Source organism: Phaethon aethereus, assembly GCF_964289735.1.
Source record: "Phaethon aethereus genome assembly, chromosome: 5".
NCBI classification, from domain to species: domain Eukaryota; kingdom Metazoa; phylum Chordata; class Aves; order Phaethontiformes; family Phaethontidae; genus Phaethon; species Phaethon aethereus.
In genome coordinates, this window is record NC_138579.1 from 33,281,402 (window position 1) to 33,296,121 (window position 14,720).

At 39.7% G+C, this 14,720-nt stretch overlaps 1 protein-coding gene across 3 annotated transcripts in view; it reads left to right on the forward strand.

Moving 5' to 3' along the window:
• Positions 1–1,332: 1,332 nt before the first annotated feature.
• The window catches only part of NOVA1 (NOVA alternative splicing regulator 1), a gene marked incomplete at its 5' end in the record, with an annotated part of 153,973 nt that continues 140,585 nt past the window's right edge, over positions 1,333–14,720 (forward strand). For all 3 annotated transcript variants that reach the window (XM_082000097.1, XM_082000098.1, XM_082000099.1), the window contains 2 exons: positions 1,333–1,468; positions 3,355–3,498. In XM_082000097.1, coding sequence (XP_081856223.1) covers positions 1,333–1,468; positions 3,355–3,498 — 280 coding nt within the window. The remainder of the gene's footprint in view (positions 1,469–3,354; positions 3,499–14,720) is intronic.

Here is a 14,720-nt window from a genome sequence, read left to right on the forward strand (position 1 = left end):
CCGGCGCGGAGCGGCAGCGCTGCCCGCCCGCGGCGGCGGTCGCCGGGAGGAAAGGCCCCGTCCACAGCGGCCGGGTCGTGCCGCGCCGCGGTGGTGCAGCTAGCCTCGGCGAGGACATGTCCCCGCTATCCCACAGCCTCCTCGGGCAGTCTCAGCCGTCCTCCCACGCAGCTGCGGGCCTATGAGGCGCAGTGTGTCACCCAGGTGACGCCACATCTCGGCGGGGACCCTCCCGGGGCGGGAGCCGGCCTCCACACACGCCCTCCCCGTCGTCGTCGTCGCCGCCGCCACCCCCTCCCACCCCCCGCCGACCGCCGCAGAGGTTAAACCACCCCCGCCTCCCCCCCAACGGCTCTTCCACTCGCGGCCCGTGATTGGCTACACGTTTCAATCCCAACCTTGCTCTCTTTTGTTTCGATTGGGCGGATCTCCCGCCTGTCTTCGCAGGAAGCCCCGCCCTTTTATCCCGGCCTCCCCCCGCCCCGCGCCCGTCCCCCGTCGTCCCCGTTCCCCCCCCCCCCCGCCGCTCTAACCTCTCCTGTCTTTTGGGGGTCTGCGGGGTAGCCGAGGGTGGCGGCCCCCAGCCCGCGGCCGGCCGGCCAGCCGCCCGTGCGCCCGGCGGCGGTGCTGGGGCGAGAGCGGAGCGACGCCGCACAGGCAGCGGTCCCCCCTCTCCGCCCCCGCGCACACGAGCCCGTCAGTGAGGGAGGGCACGCGAGCCCAGGAGCGGCGGGCAGCCGATCCGCAGCGCGAGGGCAGGCAGGGGCGGAAGGGGCTCGGAGGCAGCGTGAATCATCTCCCACTCGCTCCCTCGCCCACCATTTACACCGCTCCCTCCCTCCTTCTCCCCCTCCCTTCCTGCCCGCCGCCTCAGTCTCACTCGTTCTCTCTCCCCTCCTCTCCTCTCCCACTCACTCTCTCCCCTCCTCTCCTCTCCCACTCATTCTGTCCTCTCCTCCTCCTGTCTCACTCTTTTCACTCTTTCCCCTCCTCCTCCTCCCCTCTCCCCCTTTCTTTTCCCTCTCTCGCCCCCCTCACTCCCCTGTCTCCCTTCTCTTCATCTCCTCCTGACACTGCACTGCAGCTGCTCCTCCAGCCCAGTCCTGCCCGCTTCCCTCCCTCCTTTCCCTTCCCTCCCCCCGGGTGCCAGATAAACAAGGCGCGCAGCATCCTCGACAATCCCGGGCTTAGCTCTACATTTTCGAAAAGGACAAGAGAACGGGACGAGCCCACTCCCCTCCTCCCCCTTCCTCCTCCTCCTCCTCCCCCCTTCCCTCCCTGCCCCCCCACCACAGAAGGGAAGAGACAATTCTCCTCCGAGCAGCAGCAAACATGATGGCGGCAGCTCCCATCCAGCAGAACGGGACCCACACCGGGGTTCCCATAGACCTGGACCCGCCGGACTCCCGGAAAAGGCCGCTTGAAGCCCCCCCTGAAGCCGGCAGCACCAAGAGGACCAACACGGGCGGTGGGTATATCCTCTGTCACCTCCTCCCCCGCCCAACCCACCCACCTCTCCGCTTCCCTACCTGCCTGCCTCCCCCCCTTCCCCCCAAACATTCACATTTCTCTAATGTTATCATTCATCAAAATGGCGTCGGTTTTCAGCATCTACCAGTCTTTTTATTTAATACCCACGCCGGGGCTGCACAGCCGTGACCCTACGGAGACTAGGAGGGAGCACAAGGGGCTTCTGCAGCCCAGTTATCTCCCTCGCCCGTGTCACGATGGGCGAAAATAAATGGCAGCTGGAAGGAGACGGCAAACGCACTTTGCTTCTTCCACATCCTCTGGGTCGCAAGTTGAATTTCAGCCTTGCCGTGCGTTTTCCTCCTCCTTGGCCTCACTTCTATTGTCAGCGCATACGCGGCGTGTGCTTGCCGTGCTGGGGGCGAGGGCTGGCTGGTGGCGGGGGGAGTCGCCCGTCGGCTGCGGGGACTCGCGAGTTAACGTCCTGCGCTGCCTGGAGGAGATGAGTTATAACGGGACCGGCATCTTCTCTGTCCCTTTGCGCTGGAGTCGTCATAACAATGCACCGAGGCAGAGGTGAATTTATTTGCCCGATATTAAGAGCAGCGGTCTGACTTGTACGTAGTGCACGGTTCAGCCAGCGCCGTTAATACGGGTGGGCACGACTGTCACACACAGGCGCTGCCTGAGACGCTTGTAGTCTCGGGTAAGAAAAGTAAGGTGAACTGGGATCGTTCCCTCCGCGTGGGGGGGGGGGAATAACAACTTGTGAAACAGGTTTCATGATAAAAATCTCGATATCCATGCCAGTGGGTCGTTGCCTTAACTGTTGGGGGGAGCCGAAGTCTGGGAAGCCAGCGTAGCCTGACAACAACAGCCTTGCACTTTTTCGGAGCCGGTTACGGAAGGTCCTTAGACATGGGTTTGGCAGTGGGATGAGGGCACAGACAATTGTGCAGTTGCCGAATCAGACTGGGAATCCTTTTTTCTTTTTCCCCTCCATTAATTCTTTGGCTTTTTTTGTTTGTTTGTTTTGCGTCCCCCCCCCCCCCCCCCCCTTCCGATTGTGGGCTTTAACGCTAGTGGTGGTTAGAGGACTGGCATTGTCTATCTCGTCACCTTTTAAGTGTATTTAAAATAAGTGACTTAGGCTTTTGATCAATTGGGAAAAATTCTTCTTAATGTCCTTTAATTAATGAGCTTAAAAGAGATCATTGTCGCTTAAGAAGTGCTAAAGGAATAGATCAGGATTACTTAGGCAAGTGATTCCATCCGCACCATGTTGAGTTGTTTTCTTGGCAGTGACTGAAATGCTTGGAATAAAACCCCACATTTTGGGTGGGTTATTTGGTAGCAGAGTAGTCGTTTTGCTCACTTAAGAAGAATGCAGGCAATAGCTAATTGCTATTCTCGTGTGTTTGCTAATGACAAACAAATAGCCCATATGAATTTACAATTCATTCCTTTTTAGTTTTGGCATTTCTTTTTTGCAGTATTTTCAAGCAAGGTTGTAGTTGTCACTAGGCACGTTTTCGTGCAGGGTTTAATTTTTTTTAAAGGGGTCCAATCATTTCTGCATGCTGTGGTTACCATTGGGGGGAAAAAAAATCCACCTTTGAAATATAATTTGGATTTTATTCTTATTCTTTTACGGACTTAAGGAATCTAAGTGGATTCTTTAATTTGGTCAGAATAAACATACGTATTTTAAAACGTTAAAGGCATACTCTGAACATCTCTTGTAGAATGACGCAACTGGTTAGATGTAAATGCATGAATTACAGGACGAGTTTAAAGATGTAACTTTTTGTTTATTTGTGGGTCTGGGGAGGAAAAAATCAAAGTTTATAAGCCATGTTAACCACGTATATCTCAATTTTTCAGAGGATGGCCAGTATTTTCTAAAGGTCCTCATACCTAGTTATGCTGCTGGATCTATAATTGGGAAGGGAGGACAGACAATTGTTCAGTTGCAGAAAGAGACTGGGGCCACCATCAAGCTGTCTAAATCCAAAGATTTTTACCCAGGTAGGTGCAAAAATTAGCCAATTCTTTATTTTTAAATCCCAAGGGATGCATGTACGTGTCAGTGTGTTTCATGTATTGACGACTAAGCTTCCAGTGCGTTTTTTCTCAGAAAAGTATGTTACAAAGTGCAACAGTGAATATAAATGTTCTCTCGTCTTGGTGTATGGACTGGGCACTAACTGCTTGAAATATGTTTAAAGATGTTTACAATGGTTCTGCAAAAGAATATTTTTGTTAACATTTTGATTGCTTTGTTTTTTAGTTTACAAAAAAAATCCAGCTTTAAGGAACCAACTTGACAGCTGGTGTAAAAATAATTGTTCGTTTGAAGTTTCCAGACATTGTAATGACAATTAAGCTAGAATGAGTAAAAATGAGAGGCTGCCTGTTAAAGAATGGGCCATTTACTTTAAATCCATTATGTACCTTCTTTCTGCTTCACTGCTTTGTTCACTGGCTCTGGAGTGAAGTAAAGAGGACAAGTGCTGCTCTTTAGATATTCTTTATATTATGTTTATCATGATGGGGGAAGAAAACTCTTATTATAAAAGTGAAATACTTTGGATGAATAAAGAAATTTTGTTTCAACTGTATTAATGCACAATAAAAGTTTTTAATATTTGCGTATAGCAATAATAAATAACTGATTTAGCATTTCTTATTTGTAAGATTTTTGAAGAGGGAGTCTTACCTAATGATATACAAGATTTTAGCTTCTGCAGTTGAATATTCCGTAACTGAACTTTGTTCAAGGAGACTTCTTAAAACCTCATGTGAAATAATAACATAGCTAAGACTTTCTTTGGTGGCTTGATTTTGTTATTTTGAAGAATAACTGCTGATTCAGAATTGAGTTGACTGGCTGTTACCGCCTTTTTTTCTGTTGGAAAAATAAGAGCTGCTTTGCATTTGATTTAGTTTAACAAGGTGACTGAATTCTACAAAATAGTGAAGGCTGTTGGTATGGATGTAAACAGAACACTAACATTGGAGCATTTAGCTTTCCTCTCTTCTAACTTCAGTGTCATGCAGAAGTGGATACTTTTTTATTAATGGAGAGATTGTGGTCTATTTACAATGATGATTTTAATGCACCTGTTGTACATCTCCTTAATGAATGTAGTTTATAATACATGCCAGAGGTTAAAGTGATGCATGTAGATTTTTCCTGTTGAAAGATACAGTTTATGAACTAGTGCTTGTTGTCTTTTTGGCTTTTTTTTTTGTCTTTTTTACTTTTCTTTAGAAAGTTAGAAAAAATGATCCTTTATTTTGAAAGGTATGTTAGGGTGGAAAAAAAAATCAGTGGAGAATTGTGAAAACTCTGGGAAGAAATAAAAGCATTCAAAAGAGCCTGATTGCAGAATTAATAACATAATCTGAGTGAAGAGCAGCAATAGTAAATTAAATTCACTGTCAATAGATGAAAATGAAATAGATTTTCTGCATTATACATGAGGTGGTATCAGATATGTAAGGATGTTACAGAAAATTGATGTTTATGAAGAATATTCCAAATACCAAATTATAAGCCTTTTCATTTTACTACAGTTTATTTACACTCACTTGGAAAGGACGCTCCAAAGATTAGATCTTTTGTTCAGTGCTCTAGCACAGTTCTTCTGTTTTCTGATTAAACCAGAATTACATATTTTTTTGTGTAGCAAATTGTAAAGATACAGCAGTAGTAGCAGAAGAACGTTTGAAAAATAAAAATTAACAAGCTAGAATGACATGAGTAAAAACGTTTGTAATGTAAAGACATTCTCTCTTAAAATCAGCAGTAATAATATAAATAACTAGGACAGGGAGGCTCAAGTAGTTTCAGGTAACAGGTGCAAATGAAGTTCCAGTTTGACTTCATACAGTCTGCTTTGAATTTGCAGCCACCTTGTGTCATATAGAAAATGAGTGTTTTAAGGAAGTTGGCGACTGATACCTGCTAAAGCATGGAACAGGGATGAGAGATGGTTTCTAGCTCTCGTTAGTCTTTCTGTTTGCATTTGACCACAAGCCCATGGAATTTTCGGAGGTCCTGGCATTCCCTGAGCTGATGGCTTTTGGGTTCCTTCCAGACTCTCATGCTCATATAGCAGTAGGGAATACAAACCTTGTGAAATAGCTAATGTAAAGATACAGTTTATTTTTCTTACAAAGTTTCTTAAACAATTATTCTGTTTTCCTAATAAAAGTTACTTAGTCTGAACCTCTGATGCCTGCGACTGTGTGTTTAATGTACGTTTCGCTATGGAATGTTCTCTCGCCAAAGCTTCTGTGAAACTTTACTGTATTTCCAAAAAGTTTTAGCATGGTCTGAGTAAGCTGCTGTTGGGAAAGGAGGAAGTTCGTTGTAATACAGAAGTCATGAGTAGTTCCTGTGATCTAATAGTGTTCTTTTTTCTTCCTCTGTGATATAGGACTTCAGTATGCAGACTGATTTCTGTTGGAATTATTTTTGTGCATCAAAAGGTGACAAAATTACTGAAGAATTATATGGCAGCTCTAATTACAAGAAATTGAAGGAAAAAACAGCTTTGCACTGAACATTTCAGTTTACAAAATAGGAAGCATATATATATTGAATATATTACTGTCCAGTATAGTCTTATTTTTGAGTACACAATTTATTGTTCTCTTTTCAGGTTACCAGCTGACTTTTTCTAATTGTCTGACTTCTGCAGTTTGACGTTGGTTATTGTGCTTAGATTATCCCTGATTCTTTTCTGTTCAGCTTGTCCCCCTAGATTAGTGGAAATGAAATTAAAACGGTAAAATACGCCCTACTTTAAATGGTGCTGATCCTTTCTGCAGAGAAGTACAGTGTGTATTGACTAGTAGATTCTGGTACAAAATTTAAATACAGATGTAGCCATGCTACTTTAATATTAATGAAGTGAACTTCGTAAAGAAAGTGGCTGTTCTGTGAAGTTATTTTCATGTATGGTTTTATTTTGAATAATATTAAAAAGAGTATTTCTTTTGTGTTAAGCTCTCATTGTCTTATCTGTTTCTCCATTCTGAATTGTAGTGAGTGCTGGACTGAAAACTACTCTGGACATACGTATTTTTTTCAATGGTGCATATTGGCCCGCACTCTTGCTTACTTGCTCTCTCATGCAGTCTTGCTCTCTCTCTCTGCGCTCCTGCCCCAGTCTCTCACATGCACACACGCGCGCACAAAATTATGTTGCACTGCATCATGTTGTTTATCTTGCAACAGGATCTTGCCTGGTCTGAACTTGGTGCTTGAGTGAATTTGAGCTCGGTCAGTGTTTTTCAATTTATTGGAATATGAAGTCATATGTGTACTGAAATTAGATCATATTAAGAGCAGAGATTAATACAAACATAATTAAATGGGGATAAGGTTTTACTGCTTTTAACAATAGGTTAGCTGTGTTGTTTTTATAACAGATTTCTAATTTAGTGATCTAAATGTTTGCAGAATACAAAAGGTGGGAGTTTCCTCCCCTGCCTTGTGTAGAGATTGTATGAAGTGTTGTGTAGCTATTTTATGTTTTTACCAAGTCATTTGTATCTGAGATGTTTTGTGTTTGAATGTAAGATTTTTTTTTTGAACATTTATGTATTATGGGATATAGTCAGCTAGTCTGTGTTAAGGGCCCTTTTCAAAGGTCTCTTATTCTGACTCTTAAAAACCTTTCAAACACATTGAATGTGTAAGGAACACAAATTTACAGGAATCTATAATTAATAAATTAACTTTCTAGCTTCATTACTCCTATTAAACTGTTAGGAAGGGAGAAGATATATTATATCAAGCTTGGTTCACCATTATTATTTCCTTTATCTAATAAAGGATCTGTCATGTTAATTTATAACTCTTAAAAATAACCTAAAGTCTAGTAGGGAAAAGAATCTGTTTTAAAAATCAACACTTGAAATAATGTTGAAGTGAAATACTGCTTTTTCAGCTATGGAATAGAAAAAAAGAGTAATGGAGTTAGAAGCGAGAATGGTGTTAGTTGTTAGCTGTCTGTTGTTGTGGTTCCTTGAAGGTGGTTTGCTGTACGTCAATAAATACATCTCACTTATTCTTGATACTTCCAATTTGTTCTAAAGTGTTAACATTAGCTAATTAGAGGCTTCATAAGTGTATACCTAAGATTTTCAGATTCTGTTATAAACATTTACTTATATGAGTAACTTTGTGGATAATGGGACTGAGGAAATGACTAAATAGTGAGTAGAGTTTTCAGAGGTGGAATCTAGAGCTGCGTAGGTTTGTAAAGTAACCATTGGAATCACTGATCTTTCTACTAGTTTTTAAAACAAAACAGAAAAAACCAACCTCCGAAAACCCCCAAGTGTTGATTGCCAGCTGTTCAGAGAGATAATTCTCAGTTGGACAGTTGTCCGTTGCCTGGTTACTGGAACAGAATAAAAAAAAGTTAGCTTGTTAGCCAGCAGATCCTTAGTATTTTACATTTAAAAGGAGGCTGAAACTGAATATGTAACTTGGTATGATCCTGAGATTGTTATGTATCTAACTCATCCAATGTACTACCACTTAGCTGCTTCTTGCTCAGTAGGCTTAGAGGAATTTTTAGCAGAAGTTTAAGAAGAAATTTTGCACCGATTTCTTCTACATGTCAGGACTTATTAATGTTAATGAGTGAATAAACTTTGACATAGTAAATGGCTTTGGTTTGCAAGAAAGTGCTGTGTCTTTTGTATAAGAAAGGTTTAAAACAATTTGTGATAGAGTTGGAGTGGTTAGTCTAACTTTAATAAATTATACAGACTATGTGCACTTGGTTGGCAAAGTAAAGAACAAAGTGAGGATGGGTGTTATCACAGGGAAATGCCATATTTAATAATTTTCAGCTTTTTTGTTGTGGTTGCTTTTGACTAGTTTTCAGCATAATTGAAAAACCAAATGATTATCAATAGATTAGAAAGCTTATGTAGGTGAAGGTGCTTCTAGTTATGGTATTGTTTTTGGATGAAGTTGAGATTTCTGTAAAGCATTTATTCATTATGAATATCTATTTTCTTGACTCATGCATTCTGGAGTCGGGGGGAGAAACAACCAAAACCAACCAACCAAAAACAAAACCTAGGAAAAACAGCCGAATTTGATATGCACTGAAAATTTCAAATTTTCCTCTTTCACAGAGTTTAAAATTTCTATACAATACTTCAGTGGTATTTTGCAGATAGGTCAAGGTTTTAATGGATGTTTGTCAGAAAATAGGTCTTGGAGCTAATATTTAAAAAATATAAAGAGGGAATATCTGAATATCTTAATTGTTTTCCTCTTCTCCCTTGTGCGGTAAAAGAAACATGTTCTCGCTTTTCTTAATGGGTGCAACCTGTAACAAGCAGCACCTTCCTGAAACACTCTTTGATCTTGTTTCTTCTTTCATTAATTGCATTAACTTAGATATTGTCCTCAGTAGTTGACCACAGAATTTATTTCATCATTGTTCAGTAGCTTTTTGGCCAGGGGAGAAAACCTTGGATTTAGTGAATCTGTCAGACTGGCTTTTAGAAATAGAGGGATTGGAGAGGAGGGCTTGCGCCTGATTGCTCTCTCGTTTCCATCTTTGGACAAAGCTCTAGCATAAAGTTAAGCAACATCTGTAAAGATTTGATTGTCAAACATCTCTCTGGGACTCATCATTGCATCCTGCAGCAGGTGCATTCAGCTTTGCAGTCGTCTTTAAAAAGAGGTTAGTTTGTTTTTTAACATTTATCAGAGACCAGTGGGAGTTAATGACTTGGTGAGGAGTATGGTAGTTGTCAGTTGTCCAGTGTTGGAATGCTGCAGGTAATTGGGCTGGATTGGTGAGAGCTGTGGCAGTGTGCTTCTCACGTTGCACTGCAGCTGCTGTTGATCTTAATTAATCTGACCCTCAGAGGCTGCAGTGTCATGGTATAAAACGCAATACATATTAGAAATGGAAAGGCTTCTTTTTCAAATCTTATTGATGATCGTGTTTTTCGGTAGGCCTTTTGGTTTTCTAATTGGATTTGTTTGACACTAGCATAAAATACTTACTGTACTTCAATCTAAAACTGTAATACATTTTTGCTGTTTATCGAATCTATCTGTGGAATAATGAAGCTGATAAACATGTTTTTGAAATGTCACCATTATAATGGACTTAGCAAAAGTATTTGTATTTATTCAGACAACAAATACAATTGTCTGTAAATGAAAAGAGTTATATTGTTTGTGTCTGGTATGAATTTCTGGTGTACTGTAGTATGCTCTGTAGTAGGGTGTGCTTGGTGCTTGTGCTGTCTAGCTCAGCCTTGTGATTCTTTTAAGGATTTCTAGTAACATGGAAACATGTGAAATTGGAATTTGGTATTTGGCAGTTGGAATAAATGAGTGCTTAGTGCATGTGCGAGACTATTAACTTACGGTAGATATACTACCCTCTTCTTCCTGACTGCATGACACAGCTTAAGGAAACTATCAGGTTCCTTATATTCACCCTGGTATTCAGGGCCATTCTGTCTCTCCATCCCCCAAAGGAAATATCAAAGCAGAATTTAGCCTAGAGATCTTCTAAATGCTACATTAAACTTGTAAAGTTCTATTTCATCCTATTTTTGTTTTGATTTCAGCATTTTGATTTCTGCATCTCAATTTGTGATTATTCATAGCATTATAAAGGTGAACTACACTGCTTGTGTTTTAATTTAAAGATAGATAAATGATTGTCAGAATACTCTGTTTAAAATTTTCCCTATATTTAATAGACATATTAAATATTTTAATACCTAATAAAATGACAACTATCTAAATTCCCACCCCCATATTAACCTGTTTTCACTTTAACATATTTGTTAATTCATTATGGTTGAATCTGATTGGGGTTTACTTAATACTAAACGTGCTGTTCTTGATTATAGCCAAAATTAAAATTCATTTGCAAGTACTTAACTGGTCTGTTTAACTTAACTGTCAGTTTAAAGCAGTATTTGGAAACACGTTTATGGAAGTCAGCTCCCAACTGTACAATGCTAACATGACTTTGTAACTTTTGAATATGAATTTATCGCTCTTTGCTTGAGCTAGTTATGAGCAATACTGTGGTATATTGCTTTTCTTGATTTCTGAATTGCAATATATTTTGTGTAAGGTTTAAGCATTCTGCATAATTGATGGACAAAATTAAGTCCTCTCCAAAATTAACTCCTTCATGAAAGGCCAGAGAATACATGTTGATGTATGAAGTAGCTGATGTAAATAACTAGCTATGTGACCAGATAGCACTTGAAAGAGTAGTACATAAGGGACCAAGTTTAATGTTATATGTTGGTGATATGAATGATTTGGGTTAGATCCCTTGGAAGTGAGGAAGAGATACCCGTGTCAACTTATGTATATGAAAGTGATGATGTAACATTAGCATTTGTTGGATATAAAGAAGCATGAATCTCAGACAAAATTTCATATTTGCCTGGTCTTGTAGGTTTTGATTGTGAAAAGACTAAACATCTGTTTTTCATCATTGATCTCTCACTGCATCCTGCAGGGCCTGTCATCTCAGCATTGACAGGATCAGATGAAAAATACAATCGATGTGTTGACATTTTTTTGAGAATCACTCAGGTAAGATTACTTGTTATACAGAACTACAGTGAAATTCATGGCTGCTGCTAATGTTTCACCAGTTGGAGCCTTTGCATTCTCAATCATTAATTAAATTAGATATTGAGGTTCTCTGCATGTTCCCTTGTTTCTATTTTAAAAGCACTTTTTGTGCCTTGCTCAGTGCCATTTAACTCTCTTGTAATTTCCCACATAGAGCTTCACACATTTGTACTATTTTCCCCCACTTCATGGAGTGGCACCTGTTTGCTTGAATCAAGAACCATAATGCACACCTCCAAAGCTCTTGGAAGATTTGTATGTACATGTATTTAATTTTATTTTCAACTAGTGACTTTAGTTCTTTTTAGATTCTTCATTGTCAATATGGGGAGGAAAATTCTTTGTAGAGAACCAGAAAATCAGAGGCAGCAGCAATTTATCATCTTCCTAGTGCGTTCTAAACTCTGATTTTCAAACTGTACGTGAAAAATTACAAATACTTAACTGAATATACAACTTCCTTTTTAGAACATGAATTATTGAAAATATTTATATGAAGTCATGCACTGGAAAAGTAGGAAATCGCATGTGTCCATTCAATGGGCTTCGTTGAACATCCAGTGTGCTTACAAAATTAAAACCATATCGGAGTGTAGTCCCAAAGAGTTGGGCAGTGAAATATCATGGCTATGAGGGAAGGGGGAGGAAATACCAGTTGGGCCATATGCCGAGTTAGAGCTTGATCTAGCTGAAGCTTGCATTGTGTCCCCATTTGTAACGTGTCATTAGAAAAAGCCAGAGTGTAGGTAGGATAGTGTGTAGTAGTAGCAGCAGCAGCAGCAATTCAGGTGCTGCAGCAGATACTGTTTTGGCAGCAGTATTGAGCTGGAGTTATAGAATATTTATGTTTTACTGTAATCTGGCAGCCTACCAACAATTCTACTGAGGAACACACACAGGAAAAAAGGGAAATGGGTGGCTTTTTAGCAGTTAATTGACCTGGATTTGAAGAAAACTTCTGTGGAACAAGAGAGGCTCTTCTGGCATTCTGTCTGTGCTGATTTTCAAAGGTCTGCAATGAAACACTGCTACTGGATGCCTTAAAGCTTTATAAAAATTATGTGTTGCAATGAGAAGTGTTAGGCATAGAACATGTATGGGATTTGTTTTCTGTCTTGCATGTGTGTGCACACTTTATTCTTTGTATGTCTTCTACTTACTTTATTAGATGAACACTTGGCGACTCTGTCAGTCTAATGTAAAAGTTGGATTCCCCAGGAACTTGTTATATCACTTCCTAACTTCTGAGTCTTTTACTGTGCAGTGCAGCATACCTAAGTCTGCCAGTTTCTGTTGAGATTACTATTCTTAGCATATAATTTCTAGCATAGTGAAATGCTAAAAAAATAAGTAGTGTTAACTTTACAAAGATTTTTTTTTTCAGGGATATAAGTTTTTGTGGGTTTTTTTAGGTTGGTAGTGCCAAGTGCTCATCTAGTATTTGCACCGCTTTTAACAATAATAAAATACATAATTTTATAAATTCATAATTTTATAAACTGTCTAGTTCTGTATGGATCTGCATCTATGACTAGCTGTTTTAGTCAGTGCCAACATGATACGTTAAATGAATAAATTCTGTTTTTCCAATTAATTGATATCAAATAAACAGAAAAAAGATGGGAAAATTTTGTGCGATGAGCAGGTAAACTCCTAGGATTGGAGAGGAAAGAGCTCCTATAAAAAGGAAGTTACCTTGTGTAGCCAGTAGCTCTTCATTTTACTTGAGTTCATCAGGAGCTTTTTCCCTGAAAAACTAGTATTTAGAAGAAGGAAACAAATCGTTCCTCGGCTAGCCAGATTTTAAATCAGTTAGGTTGTTAAAAAGAGTATTTTTAAGTGTATGTGGAAATCCACATGTAGTTGCTAGCCTCAGAGCTTTAGTCTTGCATGTTCTTGATGAGAAAATCAATGAAATGGGCAGCTATGTCTGTCGTCCTTTAGGTTTTCCATACCTTTTTAAAAGCAAAACACTCTCAGTTTATGCAAATGTTTTATAACCTAGTCTTGGAGACATAAAGTGAACAGTGGGAATAAAGTCAGTATTTTGAATTAAATAATATCTTTATACCTAGTTAATTTCAATTTTTATTTCCATTTTTAAATGTACTTTGATTAGTAACTAATCATTCTCTTGTTTCTATATTATCTTTTCCAATGGCTCATGTTTTTGATAGTACTTGCTATTTGAAAGAATGTGGGTTTTGATGTTCAGAAGCAGTTCCATAGCAGTTCACGCATAGTTAACTTAGCACTTTCTGATTTGGAGAGTGCAGACATGAGAAGGGCATAAAATTTAGTCATCCATAATTGTAAAATAAATACCTTGATTTTTCCCCATCTCCAACATACATGCATATGCTCAGAATGAGCAAAGATAAACTCCTCATTGTTTATCCACTTTTTGTTGTTTTTTTGATGGAATAACTTATTAATATAGTGCATAAATGACTACCATGCTTTCAGTGTTGGCTAGTCCAGGAACTTGTTAAGTTTCATCTTCTGCAAAATTCTTTTTGTGTGTTTTCTTTTGTAAAGAAGTCTCCGCTTGTAGAGACTTGCTTGCAAAGCTGCTCTACATTTTGGCAGCTTTGTATTGGCTGTCTGAAGACCGTTGATTTTTTCATTATTTATTTATCTTTAAGTATTTGACTTTTTACTAGAATGGCCAGTGCTGATGGGGGATGTATTGCTCCCAATACAAACTTCAGACAGAAGTGATGACAACAATTTACTAAGGGTTATGGTATTTCAACTGCAATTAAAATTTAATTACCTTTTCCTGAAAATACGCGTATAGTTAAATGGGCTTCTAAGATAATGCAGGGACTATTTTTCTGTGAAATGTTATTGCATGGGAGATCGGAATAGTTGATCGTAATTGCTCTTGGTAGTTGTAAGCATGTAGATGTTTTAATTTCGATGCTTTTTCCCTGTTAAACATTCTATGAAGGCAAAACTAAGAAAGCATGCAGGGGTTTGTTGTAAATTGGTATATATTAGTAGCACTGTTTTTGTGTCATGAGGTTTTGGTATTGTAAAGTATGCTTACTTGGGAGGTGCAGATAAACTGGTGATGGCTATCTGATATTCAAGTCAAGTGTGCTTAAAACTAAAACTATTTCAGGAACTAACAGAAAATTCATATTTGTATTATGACCTACTTCAGTAGGTCTAGAAAGAGGTGTAATGTTGCAATGCTAACTTAGAGGAAAAAGTACTATTAACAGTTATCTGCTGAATTGTAATGCGGTTTATTGGCAAATCAAGGGAGAATGGTGGCATATTTTATTTGAAGTGATCCCAGTTTATAAAGAAACAGATGTGTGAACTGTATTGCGGATTCAGATCCATAGATACTCTGGAATCCTTGTAGGTAAGTCCCTGTATAGAAGGAAAGACCAAGATAGCTTAGGACATTTGAGTAGACTTTATCTCTCTGTATTGAATCACTTTTAAAGTTTCACTCTGCTTGAAGCAGGTTCTGTTGTGTTAATCTCTTTAGAGTACATCATTTTTCACATAGTATTTAGATGCTGGATTCTAAGGAGATTGTGGTCACTCTTGGAGAGAGTGGTCAAGCATTGGA